The following is a 17,249-nucleotide window of genomic DNA, read 5'->3' as shown; positions in this document are numbered from 1 at the left end:
ATAGATGGAGAGGCAGATGATAAGGGGAGTAGATGAGTACTACATACTACATCATCCAGTAAAGTCCCTGGACATTCTTCTTTATACCGTCTTTCTTACACTATAAGCATGAGTGCTTTTCTGCAGAAAGTGGGAAATTGTTTCTTCTGGGACTTCCTTGCAACATTTCACCTACAATCATTGTCTGTAATATCCCCAACACAGAAATTGGGATAGACTCCTCCACTTTTCATTGTTGGTGGGAAAATTAGAGTCACCTTTTCCCACTTACTGTCTTCCCTTCTTCTCGCATATATTCATAAATAAAGGGAAGGCTTATGAACATTGGGTTTGTAGAAGCTGAACATACAGTCATGCAAAGTTCTTTAAAAAAGCAATCAACCTGGTACAAATGAAACATGAAACTGACTCCTTTTGCTTAATCTGGATGGGAAGAAACACATAACTTTTTGATCTCAGACATAAAAGAGGAAACACAGAAATCCATGTCTATCTTTGTTAATCGCAGTGGCCTTACCTACTCTTCTTTCCTTGAAAATTCTACTCAATAGTCAACATAGTGCTTAAATCCGACTTCTTCCATAAAGCCTCCCTCCTCCCCCGAGCTGGAACACCACATTCTCTCCTCTATACGTCTGATCTAATCCACTCATTTGACACTTAGCCTATATCATCTTGCAGAGTTAGTTATATATTTTAAGCATATGCCTTGTCTCTTCTTATCCAGTTTAATATTTTAAAGGACAGGTATGGTTAAGAGTGCATTCTTAAAATATTTTAATTTATTAGCTTAATTTTAAATACGATTAATGAACTACAGTCTAAAAATTTTTACTACATGACTGGCTTTTTTTTTTTTTTGAGATGGAGTTTTGCTCTTGTCGCCCCGGCTGGAGTGCAATGGCACGATCTCGGCTCACTGCAACCTCTGCCTCCAGGGTTCAAGCGATTCTCCTGCCTCAGCCTCCCAAGTAGCTGGGATTACAGGAGTGTGCCACCATGCCCAGCTAAGTTTTGTATTATTAGTAGTGACGGGGTTTCACCATGTTCGCCAGGCTGGTCCCAAACTCCTAACCTTGGGTGATCCACCCTCCTCGACCTCCCAAACTGCTGGGATACAGGCGTGAGCCACTGCACCCAGTTCATTACTGAAATTTTCAAAAATGTTTGGCAACTTTTCCTTTATTATATGAATCTTTAAAAATATACAACAGAGGATGACTTCAGTCAGTCTGCATATCACTAGTGAGGGACCTTCTCTAACTGGAGGGCAATGGTACGGTGGTGTACGGGTTACAGGTGTGTCAGGGAATTGATTCTCTTAGTCTTCCATACAGCCAGTAGGTCTCTGATATCTAGAGCTCTTGCACTTATTGCAGCTGGCCTAGGCATCCTCATCTATTTCCCCCAAATTCTGTAAAATAGGATCATATTCTATGCAGGCATTATTGGGAATATGTTACAAAAGAATCGTCCCTTTGCATATGTCAGTAAAGCTTTGACATTATCTTACCTGAATACCCCAGCCTGCATTGAGGTGGAAAGAAATAATAATAATAAATAATTAAAAGTTATAATGTAAATAAGTAAACAAATATGTAAATAAATATATAAAAATATGTAAAATGAAAATAAATAAAAGTAAATAATAAAGAAAGAAAGAATAATAAAGAAAAAAGCAATGTGTTTCAAAAACCAGGTTCCTTTTGTTTTTATTTTTTTCCATTGCTTAACTCCTAGGGATAAAAAGGTGGAATTCTCATTTTCAGCTGAGATATTCGGTTGTAATATAATCAAAGAGTAACTTGACTGAGGCAATCTCTCGTATGTAAGCACACAGTGCTAAAACATAGCACATATAATCAATATTGATAAACTCTTTCGTCAAGTTACTTACACAATTTGGTTGGATAAATAAGAAAATCACTCATAAACACTCTGTATGTAAATGAGGGCTAAATAGAGTGTCCCCTAATTTATCAAGGAGACAGAACTCTGAGATCTGCTGCTCTGAGAGATGGCTCCCAGAGTAGAAGGACCTTGAGTCGGCATTGATGGTGGTTGGGGTTTGGATAAGGGTAGAAAAGGGGAAGGAAGAAGGGTAACTCTAGGGAGTAGAAACATTTAAGCCAGGATAATTATGGCAGAGGGCATCTGTGGGAAACTGGTTGAATTTGTGGGTGACTGCTAGAAAGGTTGTTGCTTCCCTGGGATATTTTCTTTGTATCTCAAGATACTTTTATGTACTGTAAATTTAACACTTCCCATGAATATTTATTATTTTTTTTCTTACAGAGGAAATTTTGAAAACTTATTAAAAGTTCTAGAATACTTGGCGTTGCAGTGCCATCATTTTTTAAGGAGAAAGGATATCATGGATTCCTTAAAGAATGAGAACTTCGACATGGTGATAGTTGAAACTTTTGACTACTGTCCTTTCTTGATTGCTGAGAAGCTCAGTAAGCCATTTGTGGCCATTCTTTCCACCTCATTTGGCTCTTTGGAATTTGGGCTACCAATCCCCTTGTCTTATGTTCCAGTATTCCGTTCCTTGCTGACTGATCACATGGACTTCTGGGGCCGAGTGAAGAATTTCCTGATGTTCTTTAGTTTCTGCAGGAGGCAATGGCACATGCAGTCTACATTTGACAACGCCATCAAGGAGCATTTCCCAGAAGGCTCTAGGCCAGTTTTGTCTCATCTTCTACTGAAAGCAGAGTTGTGGTTCATTAACTCTGACTTTGCCTTTGATTTTGCTCGACCTCTGCTTCCCAACACTGTTTATGTTGGAGGCTTGATGGAAAAACCTATTAAACCAGTACCACAAGTAAGTGACCCTCAGCATTCAGTTTGGGATTCACACAGAGGCCTTCAGTGCATAGTTGATGGCTGCCACCTGCCAGTAGGATCCTGAGGCTGAAGTAGGGATAGGCAAGGGAGGCACCTAGGGCATGCTTTTAAAGGAAGTGATGAGTTTCAGGGTTGTGCAAGTAATAATGTTAGGCCTTGCACCATCCTGAGATGAAGGGCATCTTTGTATGGGTTCCTCTGGCTCCTCTCTTGCCACACCCTAGTCCTAGCCTTGATAAAATAAGCCATGTATTAAAGTTTCAATTTTTTGTTTGCATTTTTATTTTGCATGATCATGTGTACAATAAACATGCAGTTAGTGCCCATTACATGCAAGAATTGTTAAGGAGATAAGATACTTACAGTGAAATGACAACCCTATGGATTTGGAGTAAGCAGGGTGGGTCTGTATGGGACCAACAGCAAGAACTGCCGGTGGTATCTCTAGTGTTCCCTGCCTGTAGAGCCCTGGCTCCTGCCTCCACCCAGATCTTCTGACTTGATTTCTCTGGGGTGGACCCCTGCTACTGTAATTTGCAAGTGCTGCCCAGGTGATTTGAATGCACAGCACAGTTTCACAACTCAGAACCTCTGCTACAGAAATTTTTCAAAGGGAGGAGAGCTAGGATGAGTTGGTTGCCTGTTGCCTCTGAGCACTGGGTTCCCATTTTATAGAAGTCATCATATTTAATATCCTTCCATCTGTATGGAGGTGTGATCATCTTCATTTTTATAAACGGAGGAGGATAGAAGCTCAGGTGATGTAGGTGACCTTCCCACCACCATGTATTTCAGAGGCCCTGAGGGCCTGAGCTTTCCAGCCACCCAAGTGTCCACTCTTCTAACTTGCATTGAGTGAGCAGGAAGAGGTGGGGAATGATCTATAGGTGATATGGGCTTTGCATTGGTGGCAGGAAGTTTTAGGAATGGAGCTGAGAGGGAAAGCACCCCAGGTTGGGGAGCAGGAGTCCCAATATGTGGAGATGTAATTGAGATGGCAATAAGGCTGGGTTCCCTGGGTGGCGCTGGCTACACTAGTGGAGTAGAATATTCAATTGCATGAGTAAAACTGTGGGGATTTACCAGAAACCTTAGCTAGCAGGTGGGTGGATCAGGCCTCCACCATGGAGTAGGGAGAGGACATTGTTAAGAGGATAACAATGGGAATAAGGGTTGTAATGACTGTGAAACAACATATACTAAAAAAAAAATAATGTTTCTTCTCTGCATTTTCCAATTTTTATATAATGGTCTTATGTTGCCTTGTTATTATAAAAATGATGACAAGGCTGTTTTAAAGAAGTCCTTAGGAATGGTAAGTGGTATGCTGGCTGGAATCCAGTAGAGTCTGAACCACGTAGTAGAATGATGGGTTGGGAGGTGGAGTGAGCACTTGTAGGGCAGAGAGAATCAGACAGAGTTCAAAGAAATATTTGGAAGTAAGAATTGACAAAATTGTGCTAAACACAAAATTAAGACATTGGATACTGTGAGCCCAAAATATATGACACTGGTCTCACCAATTGAGAAACTTTATTTGCCAAGGTTGAGGATGCATCCATGACAGCTTCAGGAGGTCCTGACGACATGTGCCCAAGGTGGTTGGGGCACAGGCTGGTTTTATACATTTTAGGGAGACATGAGACACCAATCAATATGTTTAAGGTAAACATTGGTTTGGTCCAGAAAAGCAGGAGAGGGGGATTCTAGGTCATAGGTAGACAAGAGACAAACAATTGCATTTTTTTTGAGTCTCTGATTAGCTTTTCACTGAGTGCACAATTTACAGAAACAGTCACTTATACCTTAGTCTGGGTTAGTGAAACAATAGGGCAGAGGAATCAAGCCAAAATACATTTGTCTCAGGCGAGCAGACGGATGCTTTTGAGTTCTGTTTGCTCTTTGTCCACAAGGAATTTTCTTGTGGGCAAATGGTGAGTGGGGTATGCAGCTTTTTTTTTTTTTTTTTTAAATCTTTGTAGCTGTGGCTATCCTATTTAGGAACGGAATGGGAGGCAATTTTGCCCGATGCAGTTCCCAGCTTGACTTTTCTCTTTGGCTTAGATTTGGGGATCCTGAGATTTATTTTCCTTTCACAACACTAACTTTGTTAAGAACTACCTGGGGGACTTTATGATACAAGCTGCCCAGGCCTGCTTTTGGGACAGAGCATTACTGCTTTATTTATTTTTTTTTAAATCCACCACATCAAGGCATTGATCACTTCTTTATGTTACAAACATCCCAATTATATTCTTTTAAATACTTGAAAATGTACTATAAATTATTGTTGACTGTAGTCACCCTGTTGTGCTATCAAACACTGGACCTTATACATTCTAACTATATTTTTGTACCATTAACTATACCACTTCCCCATCCCAGGCTCTGGTAACAGTCATTCTACTCTCTATCTCCATGAGTTTAATTGCTTTAATTTTTAGCTCCCACAAATGAGTGAGAACATGCAGTTTGTCTTTCTGTGTCCGGCTTAGTTCACTTAACATAACATACTCTAGTTTCATCCATATTGTTGCAAATGACAGGATCCCTTTCTTTTTGTGGCTGATGAGTTCTCCATTATGTACATATACTATATTTTCTTTATCCATTCATCTGATGTTGGACATTTAGATTAATTCTGTATCTTGGCTACAGCGAATAGTGCAGCAATAAACACGGAAGTGTGGGTATCTCTTCAGTATAGTGACTTCTTTTCTTTTGGGTATATACCTAGCAGTGAGATTGCTGAATCATATGGCAGTTCTAGTTTTAGTTTTCTGATGAACCTCTAAACTGCTTTCCATAGTGGTTGTACTGATTTAAATTCCCACAAACAGTGTGCAAGTTTTCTTTCTCCACATCCTTGTTATTGCCTGTCTTTTGGATGAAAGCCATTTTAACTGGGGTGAGATAATATCTCATTGTAGTTTGATTTGCATTTCTGTGGTAATCAGTGATGTTGAGCAAACCTTTTATATGCCTGTTTGTCATTTGTATGTCTTTTGAAAAATGTCCATTCAGATCTTTTATTTTTTAATCAGGTTATTAGATTTTTTTTTTTTTTCTCACAGAGTTGTTTGAGCTTTTATGTATTCTGGTTATTAATCCTTTGTCAGAAGAAGAATTTGCACATATTTTTTCCCATTCCGTGGGTTATCTCTTTGCTTTATTGATAGTTTCCTTTGTTGTATAGAAGACTTCTAACTTGATGTGATCTCATTTGTCCATTTTCCCCTTGGTTGCCTGTATTACGCAAGAAAAAGAAGTGCGCCCAGATCAACATCCTGGAGCATTTCCCCAATGTTTTCTTTTAGTAGTTTAATAGCTTGAGGTCTTAGATTTCAGTCTTTTTCTTTTCTTTTCTTTTCTTTTTTTTTTTTTTGAGACTGAGTTTTGCTCGTGTTGCCCAGGCTGGAGTGCAATGGTGCGATCTTGGCTCACTGCAACCTCTGCCTCCTGGATTCAAGCGATTATCCTGCCTCAGCCTCCCGAGCAGCTGGGATTACAGGCGCCCACCTAACTTTTTGTATTTTCAGTAGAGACGGGGTTTCACCAAGTTGGCCGGGCTGGTCTCGAACTCCTGACCTCAGGCAATCCACCTGCCTCGGCCTCCCAAAGTGTTAGATTTAAGTCTTTTATTCCATTTTGATTTGATTTTTGTATATGATGAGATATAGGGGTCTAGTTTTATTCTTCTGCATATTCATATCTAGTTTTTTTTAGCACCATTCATTGAAGAGACTGTCCTTATGTTCTTGGCACCCTTGTCAAAAATAAGTTCACCGCAGATGTATGGATTTATTGCTGGGTTGTCTATTCTGTTCTGTTGGTCTATGTGTCTTTTTTTATGCCAGTACCATACAGTTTTGGTTACTATAGTCTTATAGTATAGCTTGAAATCAGGTAATGTGATTCTTCCAGTTTTGTTCTTTTTGCTTGGGATGGCATTGGCTATTCTGGGTCTTTTGTGGTTCCATATACATTTTAGGATTATTTTTCCTCCTTCTGTGAAGGATGTGATTGGTATTTTTATAGAGACTGAATTGAATCTGTGGATTGCTTTGGGTGGTATGCACATTTTAACAATATCGATTCTTCCAGTGCATTAACGTGGAATAGCTTTCCAGTTTTTAAAATGTCTTCTTCAAATAATTGCATTGATGCTTTATAGTTTTCACTGGAGAGATCTTTTACTTCTTTGTTTAACTTCATTGCTAGGTATTTTATTTTGTTTGTGGGCATTGTAAATGAAATTACTTTCTTGATTTCTTTTTCAGATTATTCACTGTTGGCATATAGAAATGCCACTGATTTACATATATTGATTTTGTGTCCTGCAACTTTACTGAATTTGTGGATCAGTTCTAATAGTTATTTTGGTAGAGTCTTTAGGTTTTTCCAAATATAAGATTATATAATTTGCAAACTAGCATAATTTAACTTCTCCCTTTCCAATTTAACTGCCCTTTGTTTCTTTCTCTTTTCTGATTGCTCTAGCTAGAACTTCCAATACTATGTTGAATAACAGTGGTAAAAGTGGGCATCCTTGTCATGTTAGAGGAATGGTGTTCAGTTTTTCCCCATTCAGTGTGATACTAACTTTGGGTGTGTCATATATGGCTTTTATTGTGTTGAGGTACGTTTCTTCTACACTCAGTTTTTTTAGGGTTTTTATCATGAAGGGACTTTGAATTTTATTGAATGCTTTTTCAGCATCAATTGATATGATCATATGTTTTTTTTTCTTCATTCTGTTGATATGATGAATCACATTGATTGATTTGCATATGTTGAACAATCCTTGAATCCCTCGGATAAATCCCCCTTGGTCATGATGAATGATCTTTTTAATGTGTTGTTGATTTTGGTTTGCTATATTTTGTCAAGGATTTTTGCCTTAATGTTCATCAGAGATATTAGCCTGTAGTTTCCTTTTTCCGATGTGTATTTGTCTGGTTTTGGTGTAAAGGTAATACAGGCCTTTTATTCACTTCTCTTCTATGTTTTTTAGAATAGTTTGAGTAGGATTGGTATTAGTTCTTTAAATGTTTGGTAAAATTCAGCATTGATGCCATTGGGTCCTAGGCTTTTCTTTGCTAGGAGACTTTTTATTACAACTTCAGTCTCGTTACTTGTTATTGGTCTGTTCAGGTTCAGGATTTCTTCATGGAATAATCTTGGTAAGTTTTATGTGTCACTGCACCTGTGTCTGCATTAGGGGGCACTCCAAGCCCAGACATGCTGACTCTTGCAGCCTTGTAGAAATACCACCTTGGTGGTCTTAGGTAAGAGCCAGGAGAATTCCTTGGATTACCAGGCAGAGTCTCTGATTCTCTTCTCTTACTTTCCCATATACCAACAGAGGTTCTCTCTCTCCCTGTGCTAAGCTGCCTGGAGTTGGGGGAGGGGTGACACAAACACTCTCATGACCACCTCCACTGAAATTGTGCTGGATTATGCTTGAAACCAAACACAGCACTGAACCTCGTCCAAGACCTATGATAACTATTGCCTGGTTACTGCTGATGTTTATTCAAGGCTCAAGAGCTCTTTAGTCAACAGGTGGTGAATTCTTCCAAGCCTATACCTTTCCCTTTAGGGCAGCAGGTTCCCTTCTGGCCCAGGTTGGGTCTAAGAATTCTGTCTGGGAACTGGGTCCTGGAATTGGGAATTGCAGGGATCTACTTACTCTCTTCCCTCCCTTCCTAAAGCAGGAGTCTCACCTGTGGCCACCCCACCCCAGGCCTGTGAGAAGTACTGCCTGGCTACTGCTGATGTTTATTTTAGGCCCAAGGGCTTTTGAATTAGCAGGTGGTGAATCCTGCCAGGCTTAGGTCTCTCCCTTCAGGGCAGTAAGTACTCATCTGACCCAGGGCATGTCTAGCAATGTTGTCCAGGAGCTAAGGCCTAGATGTGGAGATGTTAGGATTCTCCTTGATGCTTAATTTTACTGCAGCTAAACTAGTACCCAAATTGCAAGACAAAGACTTTTTAACTCTTCTCTCTCCTCTTCTCAAGGAAGGAGTCTCTCCTGGAGCTGTGGGCTGCCCTGCCTGGAGTTGGGGGAGGGGCGACACAAGCACTCCTTTGGCTGCCCTGGCTGATGTCTCACAAGGTCATGTGCACTCCAGGAATTTTAGTTCCTGTGGCCTAGATTGCCTTTCAAGTTTATTTAGAACCCCAGAGCACTTTAGCCTGCGGTGGTTGGTCTAACCAGCACTCAGGTCCCTACTGCTGAGGTGGATGATTCCCTTCTAGCAAGGGCTGGTCTAAATGCTCCCTGCATGGGTGCCAGCTGAATTCTTCCCTGTGTTGCTTTGCTCTGTGACTGCAGAGCACTGACCTCCAGTGCAAAGTCTATAGCCTCTGTGCTCTGCCTCCCCTAAGCACACAGATTCTCTCTCTGCACCACATGGTAATTGAAGACTGTCGTTCCTACCTTCTCAGTGCCACTTTCCTCGGTATGATGTTAAAACCAGGAATGGTGATTGCTCACCTGATTTTTGTTGTTGTTGTTGTTCTTTTGAAGGTGTTTTCTTGTGGATAGCTGTTAATTTGGTATTCCTGTGGGGGGCACAATCACTTCAGGGTTCTCTTCTGCCATCTGGCTCCACCTCCCTATAGCATTGCTGCTTTTAAAAAATCTTTCTCTGTGGTTATAATCTGCAGTCCTGTGGGTGAACTACTGAGGTAGAGGATGAAGTATGTACAAAAAGATCAGTGACCAAGACGATCATAAAACATTAGAGGAAAACACACTAAAATGGTACATTTTGTGTAGATGGAGAGGAGCCTTACCCTATTCTGCCACCATTTCTGCCTGCAACGGAGGTGTTCTCCCAGCTTCTCCATTCCAGCCTCCAGAAATCCCACTCCTCATGTTGGACCCTGGCCACCTACTAGTACTCTTCCAGATACTATTACCTCTAGTCTGACCTTGGAAAACTCCTGTGACTCCCTGAGCCTATAATGGGTGGAAGGTCAAGAAAGGCCCTGATAGTAGGGTCAGCACTTCAAGAAGAAAGATGTTCTCACCAACACAAAGGATGTGACCACAGTGCAGCTAGTATTGCGCTATCCTAGGAGCTATAATAATAGCTTTGGGACAGTGAGGACAGGGCACTGTGTTACTAAATAGTCTGGCTTTCATTTTCTGGTCAACTAGGCTTTCACCAATAATTTTGTCACCTCTTTACCTTGGTAATCTTTCTCTAGGACTTGGAGAACTTCATTGCCAAGTTTGGGGACTCTGGTTTTGTCCTCGTGACCTTGGGCTCCATGGTGAACACCTGTCAGAATCCGGAAATCTTCAAGGAGATGAACAATGCCTTTGCCTACCTACCCCAAGGGGTGATATGGAAGTGCCAGTGTTCTCATTGGCCCAAAGAAGTCCAGCTGGCTGCAAATGTGAAAATTGTGGACTGGCTTCCTCAGAGTGACCTCCTGGGTAAGGGCTGCCCAGGACTGCTCTTCTCCTTCCACTGACCTGTCTTTGGGGCTCATCTGGGCTCTGACCTTTAGCTGGACATTTGTACCCACTGTTGAATGGCACAGGTGAGGCTCAGTGGACAGAAAAGTAGCAGCCAGTTGGAGTTCTTGGGAAACAAGGCTATACTTCCAATGGGATCAGATGTCAAAGCAGCCATCTTTCCTTCATTCTTTTCTATCCCAGACCTGTTGTCTGCAGTCCTATGTGATATTCCTCTCAAGTCTCTTTAACCCTACTGCATTTGGTCTTGGACAAGGTCACCCAAACAAAATTAAAGACAACCCATCAACTCTGAATGTATATACCAGGGATTGGGAGAGTTGCCACTCGCTTTAGTGACTTTGTGAGCACCAGTTTGGCCACATGGACTTACACAAACACACATCCACACATAAATATGGACACATCCTCTTCATTTACTAAGGGTCTGAGCAATTTCTACCATCACAAGATTAATGCCGATGATGTCTTTAGGATGTGCCAACATACCTGTGTGCCAGGCTTAGCAACTTCACAGTTGGTGATTTGGTCTACTGAATCATCTGGGACTAGAGAGCTCCCTCACCCCCAACAGGTTTTCTCCATGCCAAGTGTTGCCATAGACACTGACTAGAGCAGAGATTCATAACCAAGATTATGGCTCAAAAGAATCTGGGCAATTTAAGAAGTAGATTCCTGGTCCTACTTCTGTAAATATATATTTTAAAATTCTGGGGCCGGGCATATGCCTCCCATTTCAAAGAAGAGACAAGGAGTCTGATGCACATTGCAGTTGAGTGACCCAGGTTGAGATGTGCTTGTCATTATCAACAATCACTTTAGTTAGCTCTAAGTAATGCTGGCATGGAAAGACAGGAACTGGAAATACAGAGGTGAAAGATCCAGTCTACTTTCAAGGGGCTTCTCATATAATTGAGGACACCATACAGTCAATACAAGTTTTATGAGTGACACATGAGTTGTGCTGTCAACAAATATGTCAGAAATACAAGAAAAGGGAAATTAGCTGTCAGTGGATAAAAGAGGGCTCATGATAGACAGACAGAGGAGGCAGAAACAGAGAGACACACAGAATACAGATGAGAGGAGCAAAGAGAGGCACAGGGAGGACAGAGAGAAGGAAGAATGGATGGACAGATAGAGATGGATCCCTTGCTTAACACTCTTCTCTACAGAAGTCACTCAATTCTAAGCCTTAGCTGAGTTTCTGGCTGAGGGAAGATGTTTCCATTTGATAACAATGCTTGGAATCTTGTATCTTGGAACTGTAACCTTGGATGTGTCCCAAGCACAGTCATTAGATACAATGTCTCCAACACACCGCTAGATCCACTTGGCACTTTCTTATCCCCTTCATCTCTGCCTGATATCTTGAATTTTTCATCCTGAAGTGTCCCACTCTCTTTCTTATTTACAACAGCTCACCCCAGCATCCGTCTGTTTGTCACCCATGGCGGGCAGAATAGCATAATGGAGGCCATTCAGCATGGTGTGCCCATGGTGGGGATCCCTCTCTTTGGAGACCAGCCTGAAAACATGGTCCGAGTAGAAGCCAAAAACTTTGGTGTCTCTATTCAGTTAAAGAAGCTCAAGGCAGAGACATTGGCTCTTAAGATGAAACAAATCATGGAAGACAAGAGGTATGCAGCTCTCTGGGGTTGTGGTCGTAATGATGAACGAAGGCAAAAACACTAAGGGTACTGTGGGAGTCTGTTTCCTTGGTTTTGCTTTGTTTTACTTTAGATTAAAACTGTATTTTCTGGGACATGGGATAATATGTGCGTGATGCCAACAGCTGACCTGTGTCCTCTGAGAGCAAGACTAGAGCATTTAAGTTAGATGTTAAGAATCATTTCCTACCTTTTCATTTTGGAGAACCTGGACTATGTGCACAGGGTCTCTGTGAGCTGTATTTCAGGTCAATTGGAATTCAGGTCAGCGGGATTCCAATTGAGGCAGGAGATTGCCTTTCCGTTCCCCAAATACTCCACACTCTTCTCCCCCTTGGCCTTTTGTTTGTGGTGCTGCCTCTTCACATACTGGCTCCTTCGTCACATTCCGGTCTCATCTCCAACCCATTTCTTCTTAGAGTTCACCTCCGACAGTCCTAAGTAACCTCTTCTCTCACCCACCTCCATTATATCATTTCCTTCTTAACACTTTTTAAGGTCTGCAATTACCTCAGTTATTTACGTGTTTATTTACAGAGTCTATGTTGCCCAGGCTGGTCTCAAACTCCTGGGCTCAAATGATCCTCCCGCTTCAGCCTCCTAAGTAGCTGGGATCACATAAGCCACCATGCCTGGCTTATGTTTTCATTTATTATTTGTCCCCCTCACCTTCCAACCAGAGACTGGAGAGTTAGCTTAATGAGGACAGCAGCATGTGTCTCTTGTTTTCTGCTGTCTTCTTAGTGCCTAGCACATGGTGTGCCACAAAGTAAATGGTTAATGAGTTTTAGTTAAGTGAGGCAATAGAAGGGGCCCAGTGACCTCCAAGGTAACTAACTACATATCCAGCACAGTGATCTCATGTGAAGAGAAAAATACACCTCATGTAATAAGTGAAAGGCACTGAATAATTTATTGGAGTTTCAAGGGCACAAACCAAAATCAGACCTCAAGGCTTAACATGTATTAGGAGACACTCAGCAATTCTCGCTAGATGACTTAAAACAACCACATAGCTCGTGGTTCTTAGCCCTAGAAGAGTCATTAAATTCCATGGGTTGGTTAACTTCAGATCAGTTGTATATATTTGCAATTTCATGTATTGCCGATGGTCATTTTCTGAAAAATGTGTTTGTAACTTTCATTGGGTTTTTCAATGACCTAGACCCAAAATGACCATTCTGAGCTGGGATGGTCCTCAGACATTGTACATAACTAGGGCCAGCTTCACAATTTGTAGGACATGGTGTAAAATAAAAATGTGGAGCCTCCTATTATAAAGTTTGAGAACTTCGACATGGTGAAACCAAGTACAGGATGCTACTAAGTATGTGGTACAAATATGCAGCCTGCAGCCCAGGAAGTCAGCCCTGGTCAACATGACGTTCTGATGGTGCAGGAATGTGTAGGCTTTAGCTTGTGCCTGACATTCCCTACAGTGAGATTTGTCACCCCATCTAGAGACTGGCACAATGGAGGTGCTACATGTATATATATAAAAATTACATCATATATAATTTTCCTAGGGTACATCATAAACCTCCTTGGAGTAGGCGCTAGTCTTTGTGGACTTAGTCACTTTTTTGAAGTTTGAGACTTTCAGCATTGTGCATAGATCTTTGCATGTAGGTGTCATGATTAAATTTCAAGGGGACCCAGATAAATTACGGCAAAGCCAACAAAATTTCCTTGAAACTTAGTCTTTCGTGCATCATATAGAACGGATCACACATTCTAACTCTTGTGAGGTCACATTAGTAATGCCTGCTCTCTGTCTCTCTCCACAGGTACAAGTCTGCAGCAGTGGCTGCCAGCATCATCCTGCGCTCCCACCCGCTCAGCCCCACACAGCGGCTTGTGGGCTGGATTGACCACATCCTCCAGACAGGGGGGGCGACTCACCTCAAGCCCTATGTCTTCCAGCAGCCCTGGCATGAGCAGTACCTGCTTGATGTTTTTGTGTTTCTGCTGGGGCTCACTCTGGGCACTCTATGGCTTTGTGGGAAGCTGCTGGGTATAGCTGTCTGGTGGCTGTGTGGGGCTAGAAAGGTGAAGGAGACATAAGGCCAGATGTGGCCTTGGCGGAGTCTGTTTGGTGGGTGATGTCACCATTTCTCGGGGGCTTCCCACTAGTTCTGGCAACCCTGTTCTCCGGTCCTTCTAGTTATCTCCTGTTTTCTTGAAGAACAGGAAAAATCGCCAAAAATCATCCTCTCCACTTGCTAATTTTGCTACAAACTCATCCTTACTAGCTCCTGCCTGTCAGCAGAATTCTTTTCAGTCCTCTTGTCCTCCTTTGTTTGCCATCAGCAAGGGCTGTGCTGTGATTCTGTCTCTAAGTGACTTGGACCACTGACCCTCAGATTTCCAGCCTTAAAATCCACCTTCCTTCTCATGCGCCTCTCTGAATCACAGCCTGACCATTCCAGACTCCCTGTCCAGATCTTCTCAGCCTCTTTCAGTCACCATCTGTCATAGAATAACACCGAGAAAGACATCTCGCATGTTCTTTCCGTTTCTGTTCTGTTCTCCCACATATTCTCTTCAATGCTCAGGAACCCTGTCCTGTGCTTGAGAGTTCAGGGCCAGACACACGCTTGCAGGTCTCCACATTGGGTCCCTGTCTCTGGTGCCCACAGAGAGCTCCTTTGCTGATCAGGCATGGAGACTGTAGGTTTCCAGATTTCCTGAAAAGTAAAAGTTCACAGAATTATCTCCTTGCGACCTCACTAAACATTTGACCAAGAGATTACTGTTCTAGTTGCCCAGAATTCTGTCATCTGGCTACTCAAGGCTATCGGGGAATGAGGCACGTCTGTGCACTGGCACTGGCCAGGATGAAGGCAGCGGGAAGTGAGTGGAGGGTTAGCCAACCTGTAGGGTCTGAAGAATGGGAAAAGTGGCCCCAAATCCTCCAGAATGCTTGACCTGTTGAACCAGATTGTTTTGCTATTTAGTCTTGACCTATATTCATGCAAGTAAGCAGCAAGCAATCATGGGCGGGCTGATAAAGAAACACTTCTGTTTCCTGGTTACAGTGTCTGGCTGGACTTACGGAATCACTGAATTGGCTTCAATGACTTTCTAAGTGTGATAGGGATGCCGAGGTAGGCAGCCAGAGCAGATGATTTCAATCATGGAGCCCCAGGTCCATGTAGATGAGAAGGGGGAATGCAACTGTAGCTGTGGTTCCAAGGACAGGACTGTGTGTTGTTCTTTGAGGGACCATTACCACAAACCAATGGGCACTAAACCTTAAGTAATATAAGAAGAGTAAAAGACACCCTATTTAGTGTTCTGTAGAAAATATGATTTGCAAATTGACTCTTTTCAGCCAGTGTGGCTCTGAAGTCCTCAGTGCAAAGGATTTTTTTTTTTTTTTTTTTTTTTTTTTTTTTAGATGGAGTTTCGCTCTTGTCCAGGCTGGAGTAGAGTGCAAAGGCATGATCTCGGCTCACCGCAACGTCTGCCTCTGGGTTTCAAGCTATTCTCCTGCCTCAGCCTCCCGAGTAGCTGGGATTATAAGCATGCACCATCACCCCCAGCTAATTTTGTGGTTTTAGTAGAGACGGGGTTTCTCCATGTTGGTCAGGCTGGTCTCAAACTTCCTACCTCTGGTGATCTGCTTGCCTCGACCTCCCAAAGTACTGGGATTACAGACGTGAGCCACCGTAACTGGCTGGTGCAAAGGATTTTGTACTAATGAGTAGGAGGTATGTATCCATATGAAAATGTCCCCACATGTATGGGAGAATGGAGGCTTTAAGCTTACTAATAGGTGCTAGAATTAATCTTAGCATTCATGTTTACTGTTTCCATGTGAAGCCTTCCCACTCTTCGCTAACCTCCTCCCTTTTGACTGCCATTAAGGTTTAGAAAATGTGTAGGTTGGTATCAGGATGGAGGAAGGAGCACACCACGGGGACTTTTCCCTTCTGGGGCCTCCACAATCTGCATGTAATGAAATGCTGCATGTGTGATAAACAAGAAGAGCACATAACACCCACAGAACCCATAACTTCCCAAGAGATGAAACTCCAGATTGCAGCGGAGCTCCCTCCCGAAATCCTGCTGCCAGCTTTTATGAGCACTAATGAGTCTGTAAATACTGTGCTTGTGAAGCAGGCTCTCTGTGTTCTGGTTCCCAGTTTTTCTGAGTATAGTGAGACAGATCATCTCTCCACACACGAGTTAGATGAAGTGCACCTGTTATTATAGATCGGCGGCAAGGGACAACAGAAGTCCAGGATTCATTGCCAGCTGATCCCCCAAGGCTCAGGGACTTCCCCAGGGTGGACAGCATCTCATCTGCCTGTGCCCCACTTGCACCACAGCTGAGGCACACAGGGAAGCAGCCCGCCCTGGTTTTATACCTCAGGGACAGCATGACATACTGCGCTACAGTGCGGAAAGACCTCCTGTTTTGGGGGGACTGGAACAGAGCCCTGTCTGTTTCAGCCAGACCCTCCCTATATCCAGATGTAGCTGATCCAGCACATTCTGTATTATTCTTGTGACCTGCAAACCGTAGCTACAATACTTTTCACCATGCCCGAGGGGACTATACCACAAGGAGGATGAGCAGGCCTGCATGGGCAGTAACCTAGCCTGGGATCCTGGCATCGAGGTTAGAAGTTGCTAAAGGGCTCAGAGAAGATTCTTTCAGTGGCCCCACTGTCTGCAATCAGATCTTCTCTATCTGCGTTTCAGCAGTACCTGAGTTGTTTATCCAGGTATAGCAGGAGTTATTGGCAGTTGCATACACTCTTCCCAGTTGGGCTAAAAGGTGGTCTAGAGCGATTCTGTTGTCTAAAATAATCTTCCCAAGAGAGTTGAAGGATGTCTGCTGGGCTACCAAAGCAGTGGCAGGAAAGGAAGCAACATCTGCCATGGTCAGGGACAGGCTTATGATCATTTATTTAGGAGTGCTGACTCCTATGCATGCTATTATAGATCTCATAATGTAAACCCAGAGTCACTTATACCTTCTGATATACCTCTAGTTGGCCAGGTGTACAGCTTTAGTCTGCTGGCCCAGTGATGAATCTCATTCCCAGGAGTTGTATATAGGGGCACCCCCAGCATGCAGGACCCTACCATCCACTAGATTTCCAGGCACAGACATTGCTCATCCCATTCTTGGGTCACCTTCAGACTGCCCATAAAGAAATATGTAGCTCTCAGGTGTACATAGCACCCTTTATCCCGTTTTATTGTTCAGTGGCCTACTCATGGGT

At 42.8% G+C, this 17,249-nt stretch overlaps 1 protein-coding gene across 2 annotated transcripts in view; it reads left to right on the top strand.

Moving 5' to 3' along the window:
• UGT3A2 (UDP glycosyltransferase family 3 member A2) overlaps positions 1-14,741 on the top strand; it is a 28,619-nt gene extending 13,878 nt beyond the window's left edge. For both annotated transcript variants that reach the window (XM_050794516.1, XM_050794517.1), the window contains 4 exons: positions 2,296-2,827; positions 10,069-10,300; positions 11,763-11,982; positions 13,800-14,741. In XM_050794516.1, coding sequence (XP_050650473.1) covers positions 2,296-2,827; positions 10,069-10,300; positions 11,763-11,982; positions 13,800-14,076 — 1,261 coding nt within the window. In that variant the 3' untranslated portion in view covers positions 14,077-14,741. The remainder of the gene's footprint in view (positions 1-2,295; positions 2,828-10,068; positions 10,301-11,762; positions 11,983-13,799) is intronic.
• The last annotated feature ends 2,508 nt before the right edge of the window (positions 14,742-17,249 follow it).

The sequence above is a fragment of the Macaca thibetana genome, chromosome 6 (assembly GCF_024542745.1).
Source record: "Macaca thibetana thibetana isolate TM-01 chromosome 6, ASM2454274v1, whole genome shotgun sequence".
NCBI lineage: Eukaryota > Metazoa > Chordata > Mammalia > Primates > Cercopithecidae > Macaca > Macaca thibetana.
Note: the sequence above shows the minus strand (reverse complement) of the source record. Positions and strands in the feature narration are given on the sequence as shown.